Here is a 23,660-nt window from a genome sequence, read left to right as displayed (position 1 = left end):
AAAATATATTTTTCTCACCAAACATCTGAATTAGCCTTAAAAAAATTATGTTTTTGACATGAAACTCATCATAAATGTTGTCTCTGTATGCTGTCTGTTATGAAGTACGTATGTTTGTATTTGAAAATATTTTTTATCTATGAAATTTATATTTAATGGAATCAGGCGTTACCTTGCGGAAGTCCATCCTAAGTAAGAAATGGACCAATATAGTAGCTAAGTATTGGTCCTTTTCTTGCTTATGAAATTTATAAAAAAATGACCACTAATTAAAACTAAGAGATGCACAATTGAAAAGCTTTATAGTTTGCTGTATAGTTTTAGTTTTATTTTATATTAAAATTATGTATTTGTATACACCAATACCTCTCTTTGCGTCGTGGTTACGTTCCAAAAAAACACGACGCAAATTGAAACGACGCAAAGTGAATTAAGATTTTCTATAGCAAACCATATAAAGATCGAAGATATGTTCCAGAGTCACAAAAATACTTCTTCTTAAAAAGAAAACTGAACAAAGTAAACATTTTAAAAACAAAAATAATATAATTCTGCCAATAAATAAATTGGAATAATATTTACATTTTTTGTAACCGAGATAACACGTAAATATTGATATAAATTTATTATTCTCTTTTTTAAAAAAACACAACACACTACGTAATTAAAACTGAACTTATAAAATTAGCAAAACAAAGTGAAAATAAAACTGTATTCAAATTGCATTGATTTTTAGTTACAAAGGGAATCTCGAGTTTTGATGGCATGGCGCAATTAGAAACAAAAGTGTTGCCATCTTTTAGAAAAAAGTGCCAAACACACTTGACTAAGTGTTTTGGCACAAGTTAAATTAAAACGCTTATATTTGATTGAAATGTGTGGAACTTGATTTCTTGACTCATTTACATATTTGATATTATAATGTACATATAAAGAATTGTTAAATTTAATTTAAAACAGCAACTGCCGAGCGTCTGTCCGGCTGTTAGAGAAGCGCCAGCCGGCGGCAGCTTGCCACTTGTTACAAATTCGATATATATATATATATATATATGATTTATTATACAATGTAGTGAGTCGAAGCTCCTCAGTGTTCGCGCCGGTCTCGTGCGCCGCATTCCGGTTCCTCGAGGTCGATATTGGGTCTAATAATTTGCTGTGACGTCATCGCAAGAAACTTGCAATTAATCGCAATAACGACTTCCATTCAAACAGCTGACGAAGACTGTTTATTATCAAGTAAGTTTTTATAATGTTTATTACATATATATACTTATATATATACATATATACATGTACACATATATACTTTATTTGTACATGTGTGTACCATATTTGTCAACATATTGCTTTCTTAACAATTTAAATAAATAACTTAGAATTAGATATTTAGCCTAAATTATTCTAATAATCATCCATCCTGTGAGTATACAGGGTGATTTTATTATTTTATCTGGACCTCTAAAATCACTCTTTTAAACCATTTACATCTATCAACCTGTCTATAATATAACACGTATTATACATATTTAAATAAATGTTTATCATATTAATTGTATTGATATTTCGAAAGTGCACACATATACACACGCATGCATATATATATATATATATATATATATATATATATATATATATATATACTATATTTGTTTGGTGTGGGTATACTCTGATAAGAAACCTTATAAAATCGTCAGTATTAAATTGTACTGTAGTTCATAGGAAAATTCAACTCGACTCTACACGACGTAAATTGACATCTATAAATTATATAAAATTAATTATAGCATGAATAATTTAATTATTTGATTTATTGAAACATTTGTTTGTGATTCTTATTGAAATAAATATATATAAAATTCTCGCGTCACGGTGTTCGAACTTGAACTCCTCTGAAACGGCTTGACTGATTTTTACCAAATTTAATATGCGTATTCAGTAGGTCTGAGAATCGGCTACTATCTATTTTCTATACCCCTAAGTGATAAAGGTTGTTCACACTTAAAATTATTTTTTATTTTTTTTGACGAAATTTTTTGTTTTTATTTTTTATGATACAGCATACAAGAATACACACAACCACAAATTTTCACCCCTCTACGATCAACCCTTATTTTTTATTTGTAAATTAAAATATCAATTTTTTTTGCAAAACAACGTTTGCGGGATCAGCTAGTAAATATATATTAATGTAACACATGTCTAATTGAACACAATATATATAGAACTATTGTAAATATTTACAAAAGTCCACGGGTAGACGCGGCGTGGACATGTCTATCACTATGTTTAGCGACGACATAGTGGAAATCTCAAGAAATAGTGGCGATTTTTGGGTTCCAGAGTTGAAGTTGATCCAAAAAAAATCTACTGTTTCATAATTCATAATGTAGTCAAAATTAAATTTAATTTAAAAGAACGGTTGTTGAGTACTTCTGTTAGAATTGCATTCCGAGCTGATATATCCAGGGTGGAAGGTGAATGTCCCCCCGGGTATGTACCGCAGTAACATGTGATCACCTTCCGTTGTTGCACTTCTAGAGTTTGAGATGATGAAGGTCACCATCCGACACACCAGCGAACTCTACGCTGTTTTAGTTGCCTATTACAACAGGCAAGAGATACCTTCGCAATCATGGAACCTAAACATGCTCTGCATCGAGCAGAGTATGAATTACGCTAGCTTTATACCTTTTTAGTACTTTGTAGAATAAGTCCCCCCAAGAGGGAGACATAGTGATATCTTAGCCATATTATAAACTCAAACTAAAGGATTTTAAATATATAATAGATTCAAACGTTTTTTTTTTAGTTTTTTTTTGGTCCCCGCTATTGGGAGCCTTTCGTACCCCCTATCTTGTGTGGGACAGGGATTTTCTAAGTTTATTATTTTTTCACAATTTTTTTTTATTTTCATTATCTTCTTTCATACATCATATTATCTTTCAGTCTTTCCATTCTTGCCACAATTCTTCTGTCATTCCCTTTCGCTCTGTAACGCCTTTTATACATCCCTCATTACTCTTAAATTTTTATTATTTTATTTCTTTATAGTAATACTAGCTGATCCTGCAAACGTTGTTTTGCAAAAAAAATTAAAGTTTTTAATTAACAAATGTAAGATAAGGGTTGATCGTAGAGGGGTGAAAATTTAGGTTTGTATGTATTTTTGTATGTTGTATCATAAAAAAATAAAAACAAAAATTTTGTCTAAAAATTTAAAAAAAAATATTTAGGGGGGGACCACCCTTATCACTAAGGGGTATGAAAAATAGATAGTAGCCGATTCTCAGACATACTGAATACGCATATTAAATTTGGTAAAAATCGGTCAAGCCGTTTCGGAGGAGTTCAAGTTCGAACACCGTGACACGAGAATTTTATATATTAGATTACATAACGATTTGTTTTACATTATTTTTGATTTATGTTTTTTACATATTTATTGACTTTTATTTTTCTCTATTACATTTCTTATTAATTTTTTACAAAGTATGAGAAACTGTTCTTTGCTTTTTTCTTCTCTTATCAGGGAGGCTATTGATTCCTCCATGATTTTTACGCCAGACCGGCACTCGAAGTTGAAGATTCAGACGTTACCTTGCGGGAGTCTATTCTAAGACTCGGTGTTTAGCACTGGTTGGTCCAACATCTCCTGAGGATGCCCCGTGGAGGGGTGAAACACGTGTAGAGTGAATTGACGGTGGTAGTTGTGTTTCGCATTGTTTACCGCATGCGCATTTATCAGCGGGCTGGCGGGCGGTAAACATTGCACGACTACTGCTGCATAGCGGAAGTAGCTATATATTAGTACCTTTCTTAGTAAAGGATTTCATATGTATGTCTACTTGAGTAAACATATATGTATAATATAAGAAATATAGAAATAAATTATTTAATATGTTTAATAATGTACCGATATACTTTTTACGTTTAAGTTATAGGTTATTCATATTTTAATAGATTTTTTTGTTGAAATCAATTAATACTGAAAGATGCTATGTTTTTATAGCCTATTTTCTGTCAATATATCTATAGTAATGATAATATAGTTATAAAAATGTTAACTATATTTATCTGTGTTTACAGGCATTGTACTTTTAGTAATAATTACATAGTGATAATATTATATGTTCTATTAATAATATTATATCTTTAAATATATACTACTCATGTACGTATTATCTATATTTTTCCAGAAACATTTTTAAATATTTACGCGTACATTGCGGAGTTATGAAGATACAATTTGCAATTATCCTAACTGCAGCATCATTGGTTTTCGCACAAGAATGTAAGTTTTATTGTTTTATTATTTTATGCTAAATTACAGTTTTTATTTAATGGAATCAGGCGTTATTTTGCGTAGTCCATCCTAAGTAAGAAAAGGACCAATAGTTAGTCACTTCCACACATGCAGCAAAGTCGGGCAGTCGTGCAACAAAGTACACCGCCCGCCAGACCGCTGATAAATGCGCATGCGGCAAACAATGCGAATTACACAACTGCCACCGTTAAAGTCAACGTTAAAGTTTCAAAGTTGAATGTACTAATTTTACATTTATTTAAATAAATTCTCTGCGAATGTATATTACTTATATCTTCTTTGAAATTCATCATTCCTTATTCGATATCATAAATAAACCTCTTTGGGAGAAGATTAGTATATCTCATCTCAAACTGTTGTAACTTTAGCACTAATAGAAACGGAACAACTGAATTTTAATAATTAAAGCGATGATGTTATAAATAAGGTAAGCGACTTGATTTGGAAAAGAAATTTAATGAAAAGAAACACGGGACGCAATACACAAGCGAACGCGGAAAAGCACGACAAGCGAACAGCATTTGTACGTATGGTGCAAGCGCTATAAGCGGAGCGTTTTCATATGTCGCTATTATAAATCTAAAACATATATCGTCAATGAGATCCATGGTCACACATTGGTCGAAACTTTTTCGTCTTTAAACACAGAAGGATATAGAATTAGAATAATAATAACTAATACAAATTTAAAATAAATGATATTTTCTTTTAGCGTGCATCAAAAATGGAAAACACGGCACTTGCAAGGCGTACGGTGACTGCAAACCAGCCATGAACGACTTTAAGAAATATAAAACGAGACCACAGGTCAGAACGCATCGCTATTGTAGTATAACTATAGAATATAACTTGTTAGATAGGAACTGTAAACAACATTTTTGTGGTAATCAGATATGCCAGACAATTTTAAATATGTCGGGTGGTAAGAAAGTAAACAAAAGAAACACATGCGTTCGTCGCCGTGTTTGCTGGGATGATCGATGCTCGTCGCCTGCGCACATGGCTTTGCGCACACGGCTCTGCGCACACGGCTTTGCGCATACAGCTCTGCGCACACGGCTCTGCGCACACGACTGCGCACACGGCTCTGCGCACACAACTCTGTGCTTTGCACACGTACTCCGCTAGATGGCGCACTGTAACACGGTTGCCACATTATCAATTATAATGAACTTTGAGCACTGAGCAAACTCTAAGTTCAATACGGCGTCCCCGCATTGACCTTTTGAGTTTGCTGAATAGCACCAAGTCACATGGACTCCAATCAGAATACGGTGGTTGATTGATGTCGGTCCAGTTTTATGTAAAAAACTTCGCGTAGAAACAATATATATGACATTAACTAGAGACTTGATCCATGTGAGATACAAAACATCCTTTAAAATGGTTTGCGCTTCGCCAAATGATATTACAGCCTTTGAAAAACAGTCGCTTGGCAAAAACCAGAGCTTGAATAAAATATCATTCGCTAGTTTTGCGACATTCCACGATCACTTCTTTAGACAGTGGCATAAAATATTGTGGTCAGATTCCAAGAGTACTCCTGACGTGATGGTCAACATTTATGCAACATAATTATAAATAAACTAAATCCGCATCATTTTTATTTAAAATTTTTACCAAAACACGTATTTATCTGAAAAAAAAATTTTCTAAATTTATTTTTAAAATACAAATTCCGCTACCGGACATCTTTTATAATTAAAGTTCTTTATTCACCTAATACCTTTCAAATGTTAAGTTACATTTCTAAAAATAAAAGACCAATTAGTTCATGTATCAATTTATTTATTCGTATATAGATTTAGGTGGTTTCGTCATAAGAATATAATAAATCGAAGTTTCTGGAATAATTTCAGTTATGCTCTGACGGGACAACGGTGTGCTGCGTGGAAAGGAACAAATATGGCGGACATGCCACGGATCAAGTGTAAGTCGACAAGCTATTTTGAACTTTATTATGTTAACATTTAAGTTTGATTTTTAATTAAAAGTGTAAACTAAGATATATATCTTAACCTGTTAGCTGCTAATGGACGTATATGTCTGAGCTCCTTGGTTGCGTACAGGTCAGGTCTGCTCGAAAAGTAAGCTAAATTACATCGAATCTCCTTGAAAATACAGTTTAAAATCGCTTGCTTTAAATGTACTACATATCACAGGAACATAAACAATAATATAAAATTTATTTAAAAAATATATATCTTTTTTTTCATTAAAAAAATTGTTAGTGTTAGTCATGAAATCCGAAGGTTTGTGATCCCGTATCTAATGTAAACAACTAGATTATTATTGATGATCTTAAATATGGAGCGATTGAAGCCTGCAACCCTTTTATCCTGTACATGAATAATAAAGTTGGAGACGAAGTTGTCGAACAGCGACCACCAGCTTGTAGAACCTCCCACTGGGTGCACTTACAACTTAGGTCAGGGGGAATAGGGAAGTAACGGGGGGGGGGGGTCAAGGAAGTAACTTGACGCAATGTGGAACAATATAGTCACAGTTTAGGCTCGAGTCTCTCATACGGACCCGAGATCTGGTCACCCAGAGAGCAACGGAGAGAGATATGCTCGAAGTTTCTCTGCGAGATCGAATCAAGAACGAGATCCGAAAGAGAACAAAGATCACAGACGTATATCGAAGAGCACGTCAAAAGTGGCAGTAGACGGGGAACGGGGAAATCGAATGCTGTTGGTGCCAAAAGATTGTAAAGTGGCGACCACGAGGTGGTACACGCAGCGTGGATAGGTCTCAGCTAGGTATACCGAAGACACTGTTAAAGTTGCGGAAAACAAGAAGGTTCTGAAGTTATCAACCCCTGGGAACGACCTGAGAGAAATCATTCATTAGAAAACATGACCTTTAATATTTAATGGAATCAGGCGTTATTTTTCGGAAGTCCATCCTAAGTGAGAAAAGGACCAATATTTAGCCCCAAACCCCTAAAGAAGTTCCGTCCCAGCATCTCTCATACAGCCGCTCGTAGACGGAGAGATCCTCGCGTGCCGCCAGCGAAGCCATACATGCCGCTATGGTTTCATCCCACCGACCCTCAACTGTGTCCCCTGGTCACACTTTATCCTTAATATAAACTCCAAACATATATACATATGTAAGAAAAGAACCAATATTTAGCCACTTCCGCACATGCAGTGGTAGTCGTGCAACAAAGTGCACCGCCCGCCAGCCCGCTGATAAAAAAATACGGCAAACAATACGAAACACAACTGCCACCGTCAAATCACTCGACACGTGTTTCACCCCTCTACGGGGCATCTTCAGGAGTTATGTTACACCGACTAGTGCCAAACACAGAGTCTCTCTCTGCATATGCGGAAGTGGCTAGATAATTTTTGCGACGGACAGGGTCTTTTACATTCTTTATTGATTTTTTCACTTTCTTCTTTATTATCTGTCTACTTCTTTCATTCCACAATTTCTCAGTCTTTCTCTTTCTTTCTATTCGCCATACATCCATCCTCAACCACTACATTAAAGGTATCTTTATTTACAATTCTTTATTATCTTTCACAATTTTTATCTTTTATTCTACTTATTGCAATATCTTTATTTACAATTAAATGTAATTTCTTTCTTTACTCTCGTGCTTACTTACTATTTAATTTCATATCTGACAATATTGGAGCATATAACTAAGTTTTATTTCTCTCTATTGCTGTCTTGGCTACCTTCTTGCATGTAGTTAAGGAAGAATTTTCTTACCTCTTCCTCTAACATGATGGAGGTGATGGTCGCCTCAGTCTTCTTGCTTAACCACCGTTTGGAGTCAGATTCCTCCGAATGTGGGACAGTGGACTACCAGGTGGACCATGGTCTGGTCCACGCCCAGTTCACAGAAGCACGAGGGGTCCTCCTTGAGCATTAACCCATGAAGGTACCCAAAAAACCCCTTGTGCCACCTGAAGAGTTGGACCAAGATCGCGTCCACCTTGTTCCAACCATTAAGATGCAAGATTTATCTAGAACATTTATTTGGTATGTTAAAAATTACCAACAATATATTTAATGAAATAATACAAAAGGCGATACGGGCCACGAAACAGGCGGGGACATTTAATTTTTTTCATATACATGATAATTAATTATGGCTATAAAAGCTGTCAAGGGATAAACTACTGATTTATCTGCAAAAAGAATATAATATATACACCAATATCTCGCTTTGGGTCATTTCGTTTTGCGTTTTGTTTCGAAGTTGCGTCGCTGCTTAATTAGTACTAATTGTCACTGTGCGTCGTTAGATTTTCGATGTTGCGTTGTTTTGGGTTCGAGTCTTAAATTTTTTATTAAATTTTCTTTTTTTCTGAAAGATCTCAACACTTTGGTTTCTTATTGCGCCATGCCATCAAAACTCGGGTATTCCCTTTCTAACTAAAAATCAACGCAATTTGAATACAGTTTTATTTTAACTTTGTTTTGCTAATTTTAGAGTTCAGTTTCAATTACGTCGTGTGTTGTGCTTTTTTTTAAAAGAGAATAATAACTTTATATTAATTTTTACGTGTTATTTCTGGTTACAAAAAAGGTAAATATTATTCCAATTTATTTATTGGTCGAGTTATATTGTTTTTGTTTTTTAAATGTTTACTTTGTTCAATTTTCTTTTTAAAAAGTTATATTTTCGTAACCCTGGAACCTGTCTTCGATCTTTACATGGTTTGCTATAGAAAATCTTAATTCACTTTGCGGCGTTTCAATTTGCGTCGTGATTTTTTTGGAACGTAACCACGACGCAAAGTGAGGTATTTATCATTTAATTAAATGTCGTTTCTCTGTTCTTCTCCCCCATAAACATCTATAGGGGATATACCATTATCACCACGCTTTGCAGACAAATTTGTGATCGCAATGTGATATTATGGTACGCAGAGGATGTTCCTGTACATCCTCCTAAAACTTATTTGTGTGCAGTGACAATCCTATATAATTGATATAATAATGTACCATTCACTTCTTTACAGATTATAAAACTATAAACAATCATCCTGTATATATAATTCTGCGATGATGAATATATATCTTCACTATTTCAGTCATCACATGAAGCAAAGCGCCGACAGCTGTGAACCCATCGCGAGTAATTTGACGGCGGCGAAGACGGGACAGAAGGCGTGGGACAGTATGTATCTAGATGTATCTAGATTATCATGGACTCCTATCGTGTTAGATAGACGCCCACTGCAAAGATCAGGACTTTACAAAGATCACAACGGTGATCTTTCATTGCCTTATATCTAATATATAAAATTCTCGTGTCACGGTGATCGAACTTGAACTCCTCTGAAACGGCTTGACTGATTTTTACCAAATTTAATATGCGTATTCAGTAGGTCTGAGAATCGGCTACTATCTATTTTTCATACCCCTAAGTGATAAGGGTTGTTCACCCTTAAATTTTTTTATGACGAAATTTTTTGTTTTTATTTTTTTATGATACAACATACAAAAATACATACAACCCAAAATTTTCACCCCTCTACGATCAACTTTTATTTTTAAATTGAAAATTAAAAATATTTTTTTTGCAAAACAACGTTTGCGGGATCAGATAGTATATGAATATAATTAAAATTTTCTTATTTTAAATTTTATAACCAAAAATATCTTACATGTCTCATGCTTTAATGATGATGATTGGTTTTCCATATTTCAACACTCGAAGGTAAAATCAAGTCTGCCGCATTTGCAATCAAAAAGGTTAATACATCTTGACTCTTATATTTTATATATTTTCATACCGTTCTTTTACGCTATTTATAAGTACAGTTCCATATTAAATCTATATTTATTTTACAAGATATTTATAACGAAAAGGATATTTTAATAATTCAATATATTTTAAATAAAAATATTGACAGACGTATAAATACAAGAAATAAAAATAAACTTGTGATGCATAAGTTATGTCTTGCTAAACAAAACCTTTGTCAGTATGTGTAAGTATATATAATAAAGTTCCACGAGATATCTTACACCTTAGTTTAAAATAAAAAATAAATATTTAAGCATTCAAAGAGGTTTTATCTAATTGAAATGTAATTTAGTTTGTTGTTACATTTACATAGGTGATATTATAATGTGCACAAACATTGTTAAATTTCATTTAAAACAGCAACTATCGTGATGTCCACTATGATGACATAATAGTAGTAAAAAAAGAGATTTAAATGCGATTGTATTCAATATTAATTTTACACATATATATTATACAAAAAAAAAATAGCAAGATATTAAACAACGTCAAACAAATTGATTTTAGCGCCATCTATTGGTTCAGAGTGAACTATTGTTACTAATAATAATTTATGCGTAAATTCTACAACTAAATGTTTCGTAGACCAATTGGCATATTTATTTTCATGGTCCATATTATAATGTAAACATAATTGTTAAATAAGAAAAGGACCAATATTTAGCCACTTCCGCACATGCATTGGTAGTCGTGCAATAAAATGCATCGCCCGCCAGCCCGCTGATAAATGCGTATGCGGCAAACAATGCGAATCACACAACCGCCACCGACAAATTACTCAACACGTGTTTCACCCCTCCACGGGGCATCTTCAGGAGTTATGTTACACCGATTAGTGCCAAACACAGAGATAAAGAGAATGAATCTCGCGGAAGTGGCTAAATATTGGTCCTTTTCTTACTTAGGATGGACTTCCGCGAGGTAACGCCTGATTCCATTAAATATAATTGTTAAATTTAATTTAAAACAGCAACTGTTGAGTTTCTGTCTGTCTGTTAGAGCAGCGCTAGCCGGCGGCAGCTTGCTGCTTGTAATGTTACAAATAATCGACGATACAAAAGCACATGTATATGATTGTTCGAATAAAGAAATTTCTGAATTTAATATTAAAAACATCAGATGAGGTGAGTGTTATTCTTTACTAGAATAAAATGAGAGATGTCGTTTTGCAGAATGTTTAGAATACCAGGAGAAGTTAGTATACCCCTGCAGGGAGAGCAACACGCCATCAGGTGGAATGATACGCCTGGACTTCTGCAACCGGAAACCTGACAGTCTAATCATCGGAGGCGTTGACGCGTACGAGGGGGAGTTTCCTCACATGGTAAGATTTCTCCATAAAAATACGTTCCATGTAGTCCCACCTTTTAGATTCACTTTGGTAAGGTAACTGGCCACTAAAAGGGCATAAGGGTCTTACATACAAATACATTACATAACGTTCTAATGTTTTTATTTATTATTTTATTATATTTATAATATGTATTAAACCTTTTTTGTTATAAGTATATATGTTATATACGTATGTATGTATGTTTAAGTATGTATGTCTATGTATGTTTATGTATATTTATGTTCATTTGTTTGTGAATATGTATTTTTTTATACACGTGAACTACCCTTTATAAGTACTATTATCTTTTCCTTACTATGGTTATCTGTTAGAGATTGCCTTGTGTGATAAGACCGCCCATTGTACTTTTTTGTATATTATTGTAAAACTTATTAAATGTATCTTAACGTGTACAATAAAGAATATTAAAAAAAAAGGTTCTGGGTCGTTGATGGTTTAGGTCTTCACCATCTACTCAGTACAAAGCGGTACAGCATGCCGGTGGAAGCACAGCTCCGCCCTGGATGTAAGTTGGCATAGTTGCGAGTTCCGTAGATGTTCCGAAGACGACCAATTCCACAAAACCCTGTCCTTCCTAGAGAGCAGGGTATCTCGTGTCTGTCAAGAAGATCCCCCTACCCCTTCAGAAGTAAAAAAACTTAATTTCTTTATTCTATTCCCAAGCTTTATTCATGTTTATTCACTAATTCACAAGTAGACAAGGGATTATACAATCAACTATACAGCGCCAAAGAATAAGCGGCGAAGTGTCTAATTAGCAGAACGGTAAATAGAAAACGAAAGCCTACAAACATTAAAATAATAAGCTAATTGCAATGCAAAGCGCGGGAAATTAGTCCACCAATGAGCATACGAGATGGCGCATGGAAGGTGACTGATGACGCCAGCCTTTCGACAGAGCTAACTTACTAGAACCTTCTGCGTAGTATAAATAGGTAGTACACCTATTTAACCACTTATAAAAGTTTTGATAATGTTACAAAGCACGAGTTACAGAACCCTCTAAACAATAAACACGGAACACAAAGATCAAGAAGTGCGGTGAACACGCTTGACCTTAAAGTTATTTATAGATTTTTGTGTACGGTTCTCGGAAATTTTAACCGAGTACTATCTCGAACTTACTAGAACCTTCTCCGTAGTATAAACAGGTGTACTCCCCATGTCGACAGTTCAGTGTTGTTTTTTAAGTTATAATATTAGGATCTACGATCAGTGATACAAAGTGACTATTCGGCAAGTTATTTGAACAGTGATTTTTTGAGCGATTTGAAAGCGTAGTTTGTACTAAGCGAAAGTATACTTTGTGTTGAAGTAGGGTGACCATCTGATTTGTGAATAAAGAACTCCTTGTGAACCAGTGGTGTTTCATTCCACAGAACCTACAGTACGTAACAATATTATTAAGTTTTAGTGTAAACAACATATAAATACAAACAATCTTTGAGTTTATTTGACCAAATTAGCTGAACACATGTAATAGACCAATCTGTTTAGTATATGGTATTGATAAACTTCCAGGCGCTTCTGGGCTTCGCGAATGGAACACAAGACCAGCATTGGGCATGTGGAGGAGTCCTGATCAGCGAGAGGTTTATCGTAACAGCCGCACATTGCAGCTCTAGTAAAGATTAGTGAGTGTCCTTTAGTTATCATCGTCCAGCTGTTGCTTGCCCACTGCTGAACGTAGATCTCCTCTGTTGGTTTCTAGTAGGATGAATTGTATATAAGAAAAGGACGGTGTAACATAACTCCTGAAGATGCCCCGTGGAGGGGTGAAACACGTGTTGAGTAATTTGGCGGTGGCGGTTGTGTGATTCGCATTGTTTGCCGCATACGCATTTATCAGCGGGCTGGCGGGCGGTGCATTTTATTGCACGACTACCACTGCATGTGCGGAAGTGGCTAAATATTGGTCTTTTTCTTACTTAGGATGGACTTCCGCGAGGTAACGCCTGATTCCATTAAATATTTAATTGTATATGTAATAGATATAATTATTATATTCGTAGGATGTTACCTGTTGAACATAGATCACTTCCATTATGTACGGGGGAGGTATATGTTTCTCTGCCTGTATCTAGTCTTCCGACCATCTTAACAATGTCTTCCGTCCTTGGCTGCTCTTATCTGCCTGTGGTCTTCCACTCCAGAACTTCAAATCTCCTGCAGCCACCGGTTCTGGTCAACTTTAAGCCCTCTGATATATATATATATATATATATGTGTATATATATGGAATATGATATTATATTTTAGTATTACAAGAAACATACCAAATTTCATTTATTTATATACATTTGTGCGATTTTTACAAAGGCTGGAAGGTCAAAATGAAATCCGAAGTAGAAGTGTGAATATTATATTTATATATATATGAAAACAATGTTAAACTAATAGAAATCATCTGCCAATCATGCGTCGATAAGTACTGTAGGGCGCCATCTTCCGCCGGATTTATGTAAACAATTATATTTCTGTGGAATCTCCCTTTACTACTTTAAATATCTCTGTTAATTATATTTTATTGCGTAATAATTTTCTCAAAAACCTTTAGTTCCCGAAACCAAAATATTAACGATACATATTCTTACAGTGGTCCAGTGACTGACGCGAAGGTCGGCATCCTGGAGAGATCAGCACCAGCGGACAGCACCAAGCGATACAAGATTAGCAGGATCATAAAGCATCCTCAATACAAATCTCCCTTCAAGTACAATGACATCGCACTGCTAGAAACGGATAGAGAGTAAGTAGTAGTATATATATATATATATATATATATATAAGTTTATATATATGTGTGTGTGTGTGTATATATGTAGTAATCGTGATGCAAGGATTGTATTTTAAAGTCTTTCGTGGGGCACAAATATTTATTTTCCAAAAAAAAAACTCCTAACCTAAACTGCGCATGCTCCATCGTCGTTCAACCGTCGTCTGTCTCCCTTCCTCTCACACACCTCTCGCTTGCACCATTTGACGTTCCTATTCACGCATGCTAATACGTTCCATTCCACACACACACATATACACACATACATACACATATACGTATATATATATATACACATATATATATATAAAAGACATTCAAGTTTCAAACTAAAAATATCTGCACTGAAGATATATTTTCATTTGCTTAATTATATAAACATAACTGTCACCTTTGAGTGAGGCTTGGTTCTTGCAGTGGGCGACCATCGTCTGAAAGAAATAAAAAGAAGCAGTCAGCTAATACTAGCTCGGAATGCTGTTCTGTTACTTCGGCTAGAATCTCAACACTTGCTCTATTTAAATTAAAATTTAAGAATATTATGTATATTATTATATCTACAAAGTATATGAGTCAAATTAAGTAATGATCAAACAAAATCTCTTGAATATTGTAAAAGATCTATTTAATAAAATACTTATATTATAATGTTTAATAAAACACTGCAGACGATGGTAGGCTGTACTTTACCTGACATTAAAGGTCCTGAAAGACAGAAACAAAATTTTTGTGATATATAATTATTTATTTTTTAGAGCACGTAATTTATACGCACATGCATGATTTTAACTCTTAATAGCCTACTTACAATTTGAATATCAATCTTTTAAACCGAATGTTCACATTACTATTAGTTTTTTTATAGGTTGGCTGTACGAATTTTACTGTTGTATAATATTCTTTCCAACGAAATTTAAAAAAAAAACTATTTTTCCCTTCATCTAGACCCTCAAGCAAACACAGTAATATTAAAAAAATCACTTTCGTAAATCAGGCTACTAAGGGTTTGTAGTGATCTCACTACCACTAGTCACTTTATTTAAATTGTTATTTGTCAAAATTTTTATTTACATTTATTTTAATAAAAAAGATTTTATTTACATAAACCTAAACACCTAAATTAATTTCAATTGTATCTACTTATAATTGTATATATGTATTCAATAAATAAATATTCTAGGGTCAAACTGACATTGTACGCAACATTTATTTTAGCAGTCTAGCTGCGACATTTGCTTGCCGGCCGGCTATGTAGGTCAGGGCCCGCCGCGCCCGCGCAACCCCCGCTCACGCAGTGCAGCGGCTGCGCCGGCGCGGAATCCAGTCCCGGTACGATTTTGACGCGGAGCGCATGTCAGTTTGCCCCTCAACTTTCTCGCATAAATACGTTGGTTTTAGTATAAGTTTTCCCATTCTGCCCTCGCACCTTCTATTCTTTTAAAAAGCTTGCTACGTACCCACGCACGCACGCTTGAGTGGTGACCACCTTTGGAACAAATGGCGAATGAGGAGAACAAGAACAAAGGATCGAATGAACACGGAATTTCGGGTACGTCTTCTGGTGGATCTAGTGAGATAGCCGCATTGACCCGACAAATACAAGCATTGACGGAAAAAGTCGACCGTATGTCGCGGTCAAAGTCAAAAAATCGGAATTTCTCAAAACGTCGAGGTCGTTCATCAGCATCATCCACTAGGTCTCACTCAAACTATAGAAAGTTCCCAATCTGTTGGTACCATAGCAAGTTCGCGGACTCAGCAAATAAGTGTGTCAAGCCCTGCGATTTTACGGGAAACGCAAAAGGCAGTCGGTGATGGCGGCCGACGACTGCCCGACTACCGGTCGCCTATTCGTCACGAATAAACGAACTAAACTACAGTTACTAGTCGATACAGGAAGTGACTTGTGTGTGTTTCCCCGTAAATATTTAAAACAATATCGCTCAAAAACAAATTTCGAGTTGTGTGCTGCGAATGGCTCAATTATTCACACTTACGGTTTTTACAACTTAGTGCTTAATCTAGGCTTGCGCCGTGACTTTTCGTGGAATTTTATTGTAGCTGACGTTACGAGGGCGATAATAGGCGTTGATTTCCTTTCACACTACAATATTATGGTAGATGTACGAAACCAGCGACTCATCGACGGCGTCACAACGCTCGCGACTGTAGCGTCACCCGCGAATACTAACGAGAGTATTTCTTCGGTGAAGGTGATATCTGGTCACTCGGTGTATCACGACATACTTGCCAAATTCCCTGAAGTCACTCGTCCACACGGCGTTCATCGCACACTGACTCACAACACAGTTCACCACATCCGCACTACACCTGGGCCACCGGTCTCTTGCACACCACGCAGGCTTGCGCCTGATAAACTTAAGATTGCCAAGTCGGAGTTTGAGGCGATGTTGCAGAACGGTACCTGCCGTCCTTCGAAGTCTGCATGGGCTTCACCCCTCCACCTAGCCCCCAAGAAGGACAACGGGTGGCGTCCTTGTGGGGATTACCGCATGCTGAATGCCCGAACTGTACCCGACAGGTACCCCATCAAACACATACACGACTTTTCCCATTGTTTGTCAGGTTGCACAATCTTTTCTACCATTGACCTGGTAAAAGCCTACAACCAGATCCCCGTGCATCCGGATGACATCGCGAAGACAGCCATCACGACGCCGTTCGGTCTGTACGAATTTCCTTATATGACGTTCGGACTTCGTAATGCCGGACAGACGTTTCAGCGCTTCGTCGATGAGATGCTACGGGGCCTGGATTTCACCTACGCTTACCTGGACGATTTTCTTGTATTTTCTAGGGACCAGAAGACGCACGAAGATCACTTGCGACAACTTTTCGCCAGGCTGAAGCAGTACGGCATGGTCGTCAATACGGCCAAATGTGTGTTTGGCGCGCCAGAAGTCACTTTTTTGGGCTATCGCATTTCAGGTAAAGGTACCACACCGCTGCCGGCGAAGGTTGAGGCGATCAAGGTTTTCCCTGTCCCTAAAACAGTGAAAGAACTTCGTAGGTTCCTCGGGATGGTAAACTTTTACAGAAGGTTCATCCCAAGTGCAGCTTCACAACAAGCTCCTCTTAACGCGCTTCTCACAGGATCAGTGAAAGGCTCACATCCTGTTGATATCACTGGACAGTCGCTCGAGGCTTTTGAGACATGTAAAGAAGGCCTATGTCAGGCCGCCTTGCTGGCTCATCCCAGCTGTGACGCTAGATTAGCGCTTGTCACCGACGCGTCCGATAAGGCTATTGGCGCCGTCTTGCAGCAGCAGTCGAGGAACGATAGGTCGTGGGAGCCACTAGCATTTTTCTCTCGTGGGCTGAGTTCTTCTCAGCAAAAATACTCGCCCTACGACCGAGAGCTGCTCGCCGTATATGAAAGTATAAAATACTTTCGCCACATGCTCGAGGCCCGAGTCTTCACGGTCTATACAGACCATAAGCCGCTGATTTACGATTTTCACAATAGGAAAGAAAACTGCTCGCCCAGACAGTTCCGGCACCTGGATCTGATCGCGCAGTTTACCACCGATATACAGCACATATCCGGTAAAGACAATGTGGTGGCCGATACCCTCTCGCGAGTTGTAGAAATTTCCCAGCCAGTAGATCCGGAGCAGCTGGCAGTCGCTCAGCACTCCGATCCAGAGCTTACTCAACTCGCAGAAGGCTCCACGTCACTGTGCCTGAAAAAACTTAAGGTTCCAGGCTGCAACACGGAGCTGTTCTGCGACGTCAGTACCAACGTGGTACGGCCCTTCGTCCCCAAGATGCTACGGAGACGGGTATTTGAGAGCCTTCATTCTCTCAGTCACCCCGGGGCTAATGCAACAGCCAAACTAGTCTCCGAGCGTTACGTGTGGCCAGAGGTAAAAAAAGATTGCAGGAGCTGGGTGCGAACGTGTTTAGCGTGTCAGCGTTCGAAAATTACACGCCACACAAGCGCTCCCGTTGGCACCTTCAAACTTCCTGCAGCTCGTTTCAAGTTCGTCCATATCGACCTGGTAGGACCATTGCCTCTGTCACAAGGTTTTAGGTATTGTCTCACCGCCATCGACCGCTTTACGCGTTGGCCTGAGGCAATTCCTTTGGCAGATATTTCAGCCGAGACAGTGGCACGAGCCCTACTCAGTGGCTGGATATCCCGATTTGGTTGTCCTGCTGACATAGTTACCGATCGTGGCAGGCAGTTTGAATCCGCGTTATTTAAGAATCTTTCACGCATTTCTGGATTCAACCACCGCCGTACCACTGCCTATCATCCGGCCTGCAATGGTCTCGTGGAAAGATTCCATCGACAGTTGAAGTCTGCCATAGTCTGTCACGGTGATGTGAATTGGGTAGAATCTCTCCCGCTTGTTTTGTTGGGTGTTCGAAGTGCCTACAAGGAAGACCTGCACGCTACCTCAGCCGAGCTAGTATATGGCGAACCACTACGCCTGCCAGGTGAATTTTTTGACTCAAAGGCCGACTATACCCTAGACTTGATGGAGTTTACGTCAAGACTACGGAGTATAATTCAGAGCTTGAAGCCTTCACCTGCAGCTCGCCATAGTGGTACGCGTCCGACGTTCGTTTTTAAGGAGTTAGCCACTTGCAGTCACGTATTCTTGCGTGACTGTACTGTCGGCGGTACCTTAAAACCCGCGTATACCGGACCGTATGAGGTGCTTCAGCGTGACGATAAAGTTTTCGCTATCCTGGTCAATGGTAAAAAAGTCACAGTATCGGTAGACCGAGTTAAGCCCGCTTACATACTACGTGACACAGACACCACTCCATGCACACCTACTAAACACACAACACACACAGCAACACATTCAACTAATTTCACTCTTACAACACAGACACAATCACATGACACACGCAAACACGATACAAAAACACATGTGACACGCTCAGGAAACCAGAGCTCACCAGATCCTGAGAAAAATACTCACACTACGCGATCTGGACGGAAAGTAAGGTTTCCTAACTATTATCGCCCTTGACGGTCTCAAGGGGGGGCTGATGTAGTGATCTCACTACCACTAGTCACTTTATTTAAATTGTTATTTGTCAAAATTTTTATTTACATTTATTTTAATAAAAAAGATTTTATTTACATAAACCTAAACACCTAAATTAATTTCAATTGTATCTACTTATAATTGTATATATGTATTCAATAAATAAATATTCTAGGGTCAAACTGACATTGTACGCAACATTTATTTTAGCAGTCTAGCTGCGACATTTCCTTGCCGGCCGGCTATGTAGGTCACGGCCCGCCGCGCCCGCGCAACCCCCGCTCACGCAGTGCAGCGGCTGCGCCGGCGCGGAATCCAGTCCCGGTACGATTTTGACGCGGAGCGCATGTCAGTTTGCCCCTCAACTTTCTCGCATAAATACGTTGGTTTTAGTATAAGTTTTCCCATTCTGCCCTCGCACCTTCTATTCTTTTAAAAAGCTTGCTACGTACCCACGCACGCACGCTTTAGGTTAAAGACAGCAAAACGTCGGTAAAACAGTACCACGTATATGAGGCTTCTTGACTAGCGCCATCTAGTAGACATTAAGAGACAATATGATAAAACAGTTCTATGGAATCACCAAATACATATATGTACATATATATATTAAATATTATTGAGTGTACATAAAAAAAATTCAAAAATAATACGAACAAGAAAAATGGAATCTTTATCCGTATGTAAACAAATATGTTTTGTACAGTTGGTTTTGTTATTCATTCCTAAGACATTATAAACAAAATAATCACTATGTAATACGAAATATTTATTAATCTATTCGAATGCCACGTTTAATTTTATTAATAAAGAATAAAGCAGTGGTTGCCCAGCGGTGGAGGACTGGGATGATAGTAGATCGCGGGATTGATTTCCAAGATATAATATACAATTCACACATTTGTGCAATAATTATATAGGATTGCTTCTGCTCACAAAACAAGCTTCAAGATGCAGCAAGTGTCTGCCAAGTGTGGCGATTGTGGTATATCCTCCCTTAATAGATATACAAGAGAGATTCTGGTCTTACAGGATAGCGCTGGATCACCAGACGGTCCCCGCGTGCCTATACACGGGCCATCCGGTCAACGACACCAGCGCCCTGGTGACAGGATGGGGAACTAAAGTCTTCCGAACGGACAAAGTTTCAAACGTACTACAAAAGGTAACAACAAAGTCTTTTTTTATGGCCCCCGCCATTGGGAGCCTCTCGTACCCCCTATCTTGTGTAGGACAGGGACTATTCAACATTATTTAATTTTTTTACATATTTTTTTATTTTCATTATCGTCTTTCATACATCGTATGATCTTTCGTTCTTTTCATTCTTGCCACAATTCTTCTGTCATTCCCTTTCGCTCTGTAACGCCTTTCATACATCCCTCATTACTCTTTTACATTTTTATTATTTTATTTCTATATAGGATTATTACAATATCACTTGGTTTTATATTATTTTTTTTTGATTTTTTGTTTAAAATTTTTGTACCTTTAATTCTATCTATTACTATACAACAACAAAGTCTTTAGACATATATCCATCTCATTATTTCTCTACAGAGTGAGTGAAGGGAATATATAAATTGATTTATCTTTAATGTATACTGGGAAAAACCGTCTAGTTAGGTAAGTCCTTATATGAGTTCGAAAAGCACCGGAACGTCTAGTTTAAAGTACCCTAGTATCCGAAGTCAAAGTTTGTCCAATGTGTGTTCCCGGTGATGACGTACGGATGTGAGAAGTAATCGATGATAAAGGTTTACATGAGTAGGCTCAATATCACCCAGAGTAAATAACATCCGCAGAAGATCAAAGGCATATACGTAGCTCAAAGAATTGCTTGTTTGAAGTTGGTGGGACAACTCGCACCTGACAGACATTTGGGCCAAAAGGCAAGGCGATCATTAGCTGGTTGACTAAGTGGATTGACGATATAGTGAAGGTCGCGGAGCTTTTGCTCTTTAGATCTTTATGGAGGCCTATATCTAGCATATGTCAGCTGAAAAGAAAACTCTTAATTGATATTAGCGCCATCTATGTGCTACGAAGATTAATACTTAAAGATGAATTTCGTGAATATTTATACACCTATACCTCGCTTTGCGTTTTTTTCGGAGTTGCGTCGCTGCTTAATTAACACTAATTTTCACTGTGCGTCGTTAGATTTTTGAGGTTGAGTTGTTTTGGGTTCGAGTCTTTAATTTTTTTTATATTTTTTTTTTTACAAAAGATGGTAGCACTTTTGTTTCTAATTGCGTCATGCCATCAAAACTCGGGGATTCCCTTTCTAACTAAAAATCAACGCAATTTGAATACAGTTTTATTTTCACTTTGTTTTGCTAATTTTAAGAGTTCAGTTTTAATTACGTAGTGCGTTGTGCTTTTTTTAAAAGAGAATAATAAATTTATATAAGTTTTTACATGTTGTTTCTGGTTACAAAAAAAGTAAATATTATTCCAATTTATATATTGGCAGAGTTATATTATTTTTGTTTTTTAAATATTTACTTTGTCAGTTTTCTATTTAAAAAGTAGTATTTTCGTGGCCCTGGAATCTATCTCCGATATTTACATGGTTTGTTGTAGAAAATCTTAATTCACTTTGCGGCGTTTCAATTTGCGTCGTGTTTTTTTGGAACGTAACCACGACGCAAAGTGAGATATTGGTGTAGATGTATTAAATGGTTGGTGGATGGTGGAAAAATGTATTTCTTTAATTTAAGATTTCTAATACCAGAAAAATTTTGTTTATATCAATTTATAGACGCTACTTTAACAAAATGTTATTACGAAATTCAAACAACACTTACAACCGCTATTATTTAGTTATAAAATTTTGAACTCAAATGTTTAAAATATATATTAAAAGATGGGTTAGGTTATTCAATTAATATTTATTTTAACGCGTATGTTAATAATTTTGGTACGTATTCATTATCACTACTGCAAGCATTATTTTGATTTAAGCTTGATTAAAATTAATCAAATATTGAAGCTATTAAAAGTATGTTTATTAATTTCAAATTAAAATTTTGTAATTAATTGTATAAAAATTGTAAATAGTGACATCTATCGCATCTGTTAGAACTTAATCAATCGACTTTTAGAACTAAAAACATTACGCTTAAAATTGTTTATAGCGCCATCTATGGGAGAAGTAAGATAATAAAACGAGTAATTCTTTTTAGGTTACCCTTCAGAAATTCTCTGACGAGGAATGTTCAGTATTCTACGGTCCGGGCACACCTGGGACGCGACTCATGAAGAAGGGATACAACAGCACCACGCAGATTTGCTTCGGCGATTGGCACAAGGCAAAAGATAGCTGCAATGTGAGTACTTACAGGCAAAAATATTTCAGTTGGCCAAACATATTTAGATGATTTTCGGAATGTTTTTTAACATAACAGGATTAGAAGACCATTCATTTGAATATACGCCATATTGTCTGTCTGTACGGAGGGATTTGTTACGAAAATTGTAAAACCAATTGAAAAACTTTAATATTTTTAGTCGACATTTTTTTAAGAAAGTTTCTAAAGCGACAACAACTAACTCCATACATTACTTTGTGCTACAAAACTAGGAGCATTCGTATTTTATATACCTTTCTCTGTCGAACACATCTTTCACCTCACACAAGATTTGTTAACATTGTTTTAAGTGGTATCACTTCTCTCGTTTTAATTTTAACACCACGAGACTGTCTCCTAAATTTCAATGGAAATAAATATTTGAAACTTCTTCCTCAAAATTACAGCTGTTTCATTCAACAAACGTAACAGCAGAATGGGCGAAGGCCAGGTCATATAGCGCCATCCATTAGGAGGACATATAGCTTTGTCAGCGCTGCATCCAGGTCGGTTTCACCTGGTGCTATTATAAATATGGAGGCGAGGATATTATGTTCAGCAGTTGACGTCGAAATGTTGGAAAGATGATGTTGATACAATGTGGTCAATTACTCAAGAGTTCAGCAGAGGTAGCACCGTGCACCATACCCTGGACAACAAGTCATCTTTGTCATTTTAGGCACCAGTAACAAGACACATTTGATTAACAAGTGTTTTTCATTCCAGGGCGACAGTGGAGGTCCTGTCCAAGTGAAGCACCCAAACATCTACTGCATGTATTCCGTTCTTGGAATAACTTCCTGGGGAAGGGAGTGTGGTCATCCAGGGCAGCCGGCGATATACACCCGGATATTGGCCTATGTGCCATGGATAGAGAGTGTCGTGTGGCCAGACACCGTCTAGATTTAACTAGACTTGTAAATAAAATAGTAATAATAAACGGAGACACTGACAATTTTTAAATAAAAATAACAATAATAGACCAATGGAATTTATGCAATTCATTTTACCCTAAGACCTATGCCCAACAGTGGACGTGATGATTAT

The 23,660-nt window shown here is 36.9% G+C and overlaps 2 protein-coding genes across 2 annotated transcripts in view; one reads left to right on the top strand and one right to left on the bottom strand.

Annotated features, from left to right (window-relative positions):
• Positions 1-23,660, bottom strand: part of LOC137926194 (venom protease-like) — a 289,572-nt gene that overhangs the window by 159,182 nt on the left and 106,730 nt on the right. The window lies entirely within an intron of this gene.
• LOC137926410 (trypsin-1-like) lies at positions 1,078-23,592 on the top strand. The gene is made up of 12 exons (XM_068770010.1): positions 1,078-1,239; positions 4,200-4,294; positions 5,040-5,134; positions 6,187-6,257; positions 9,385-9,470; positions 11,276-11,427; positions 11,897-12,043; positions 12,979-13,091; positions 14,054-14,206; positions 20,293-20,425; positions 22,449-22,592; positions 23,340-23,592. Exons 2-12 carry the CDS (start codon positions 4,237-4,239, stop codon positions 23,514-23,516), a joined length of 1,329 nt encoding a protein of 442 aa, XP_068626111.1. The 5' UTR covers positions 1,078-1,239; positions 4,200-4,236; the 3' UTR covers positions 23,517-23,592.

The sequence above is a fragment of the Battus philenor genome, unplaced genomic scaffold (genome assembly GCF_028537555.1).
Source record: "Battus philenor isolate CCGP_79_NKW_IND1 unplaced genomic scaffold, ilBatPhil1.0.hap1 SCAF_29, whole genome shotgun sequence".
NCBI lineage: Eukaryota > Metazoa > Arthropoda > Insecta > Lepidoptera > Papilionidae > Battus > Battus philenor.
The sequence above is the reverse complement of the archived record's forward strand: the minus strand, read 5'-3'. Positions and strand labels throughout refer to the sequence as shown.

Excerpts from the sequence above, each read along its gene's own strand:
- LOC137926410 (XM_068770010.1), top strand. The coding sequence starts at position 4,237 with ATGAAGATACAATTTGCAATTATCCTAACTGCAGCATCATTGGTTTTC. Across the intron at positions 9,471-11,275 it reads GGGACAGAAGGCGTGGGACA|AATGTTTAGAATACCAGGAG; the intron begins GTATGTATCTAG and ends GTCGTTTTGCAG. Across the intron at positions 12,044-12,978 it reads TGTCCTTCCTAGAGAGCAGG|GCGCTTCTGGGCTTCGCGAA; the intron begins GTATCTCGTGTC and ends ATAAACTTCCAG.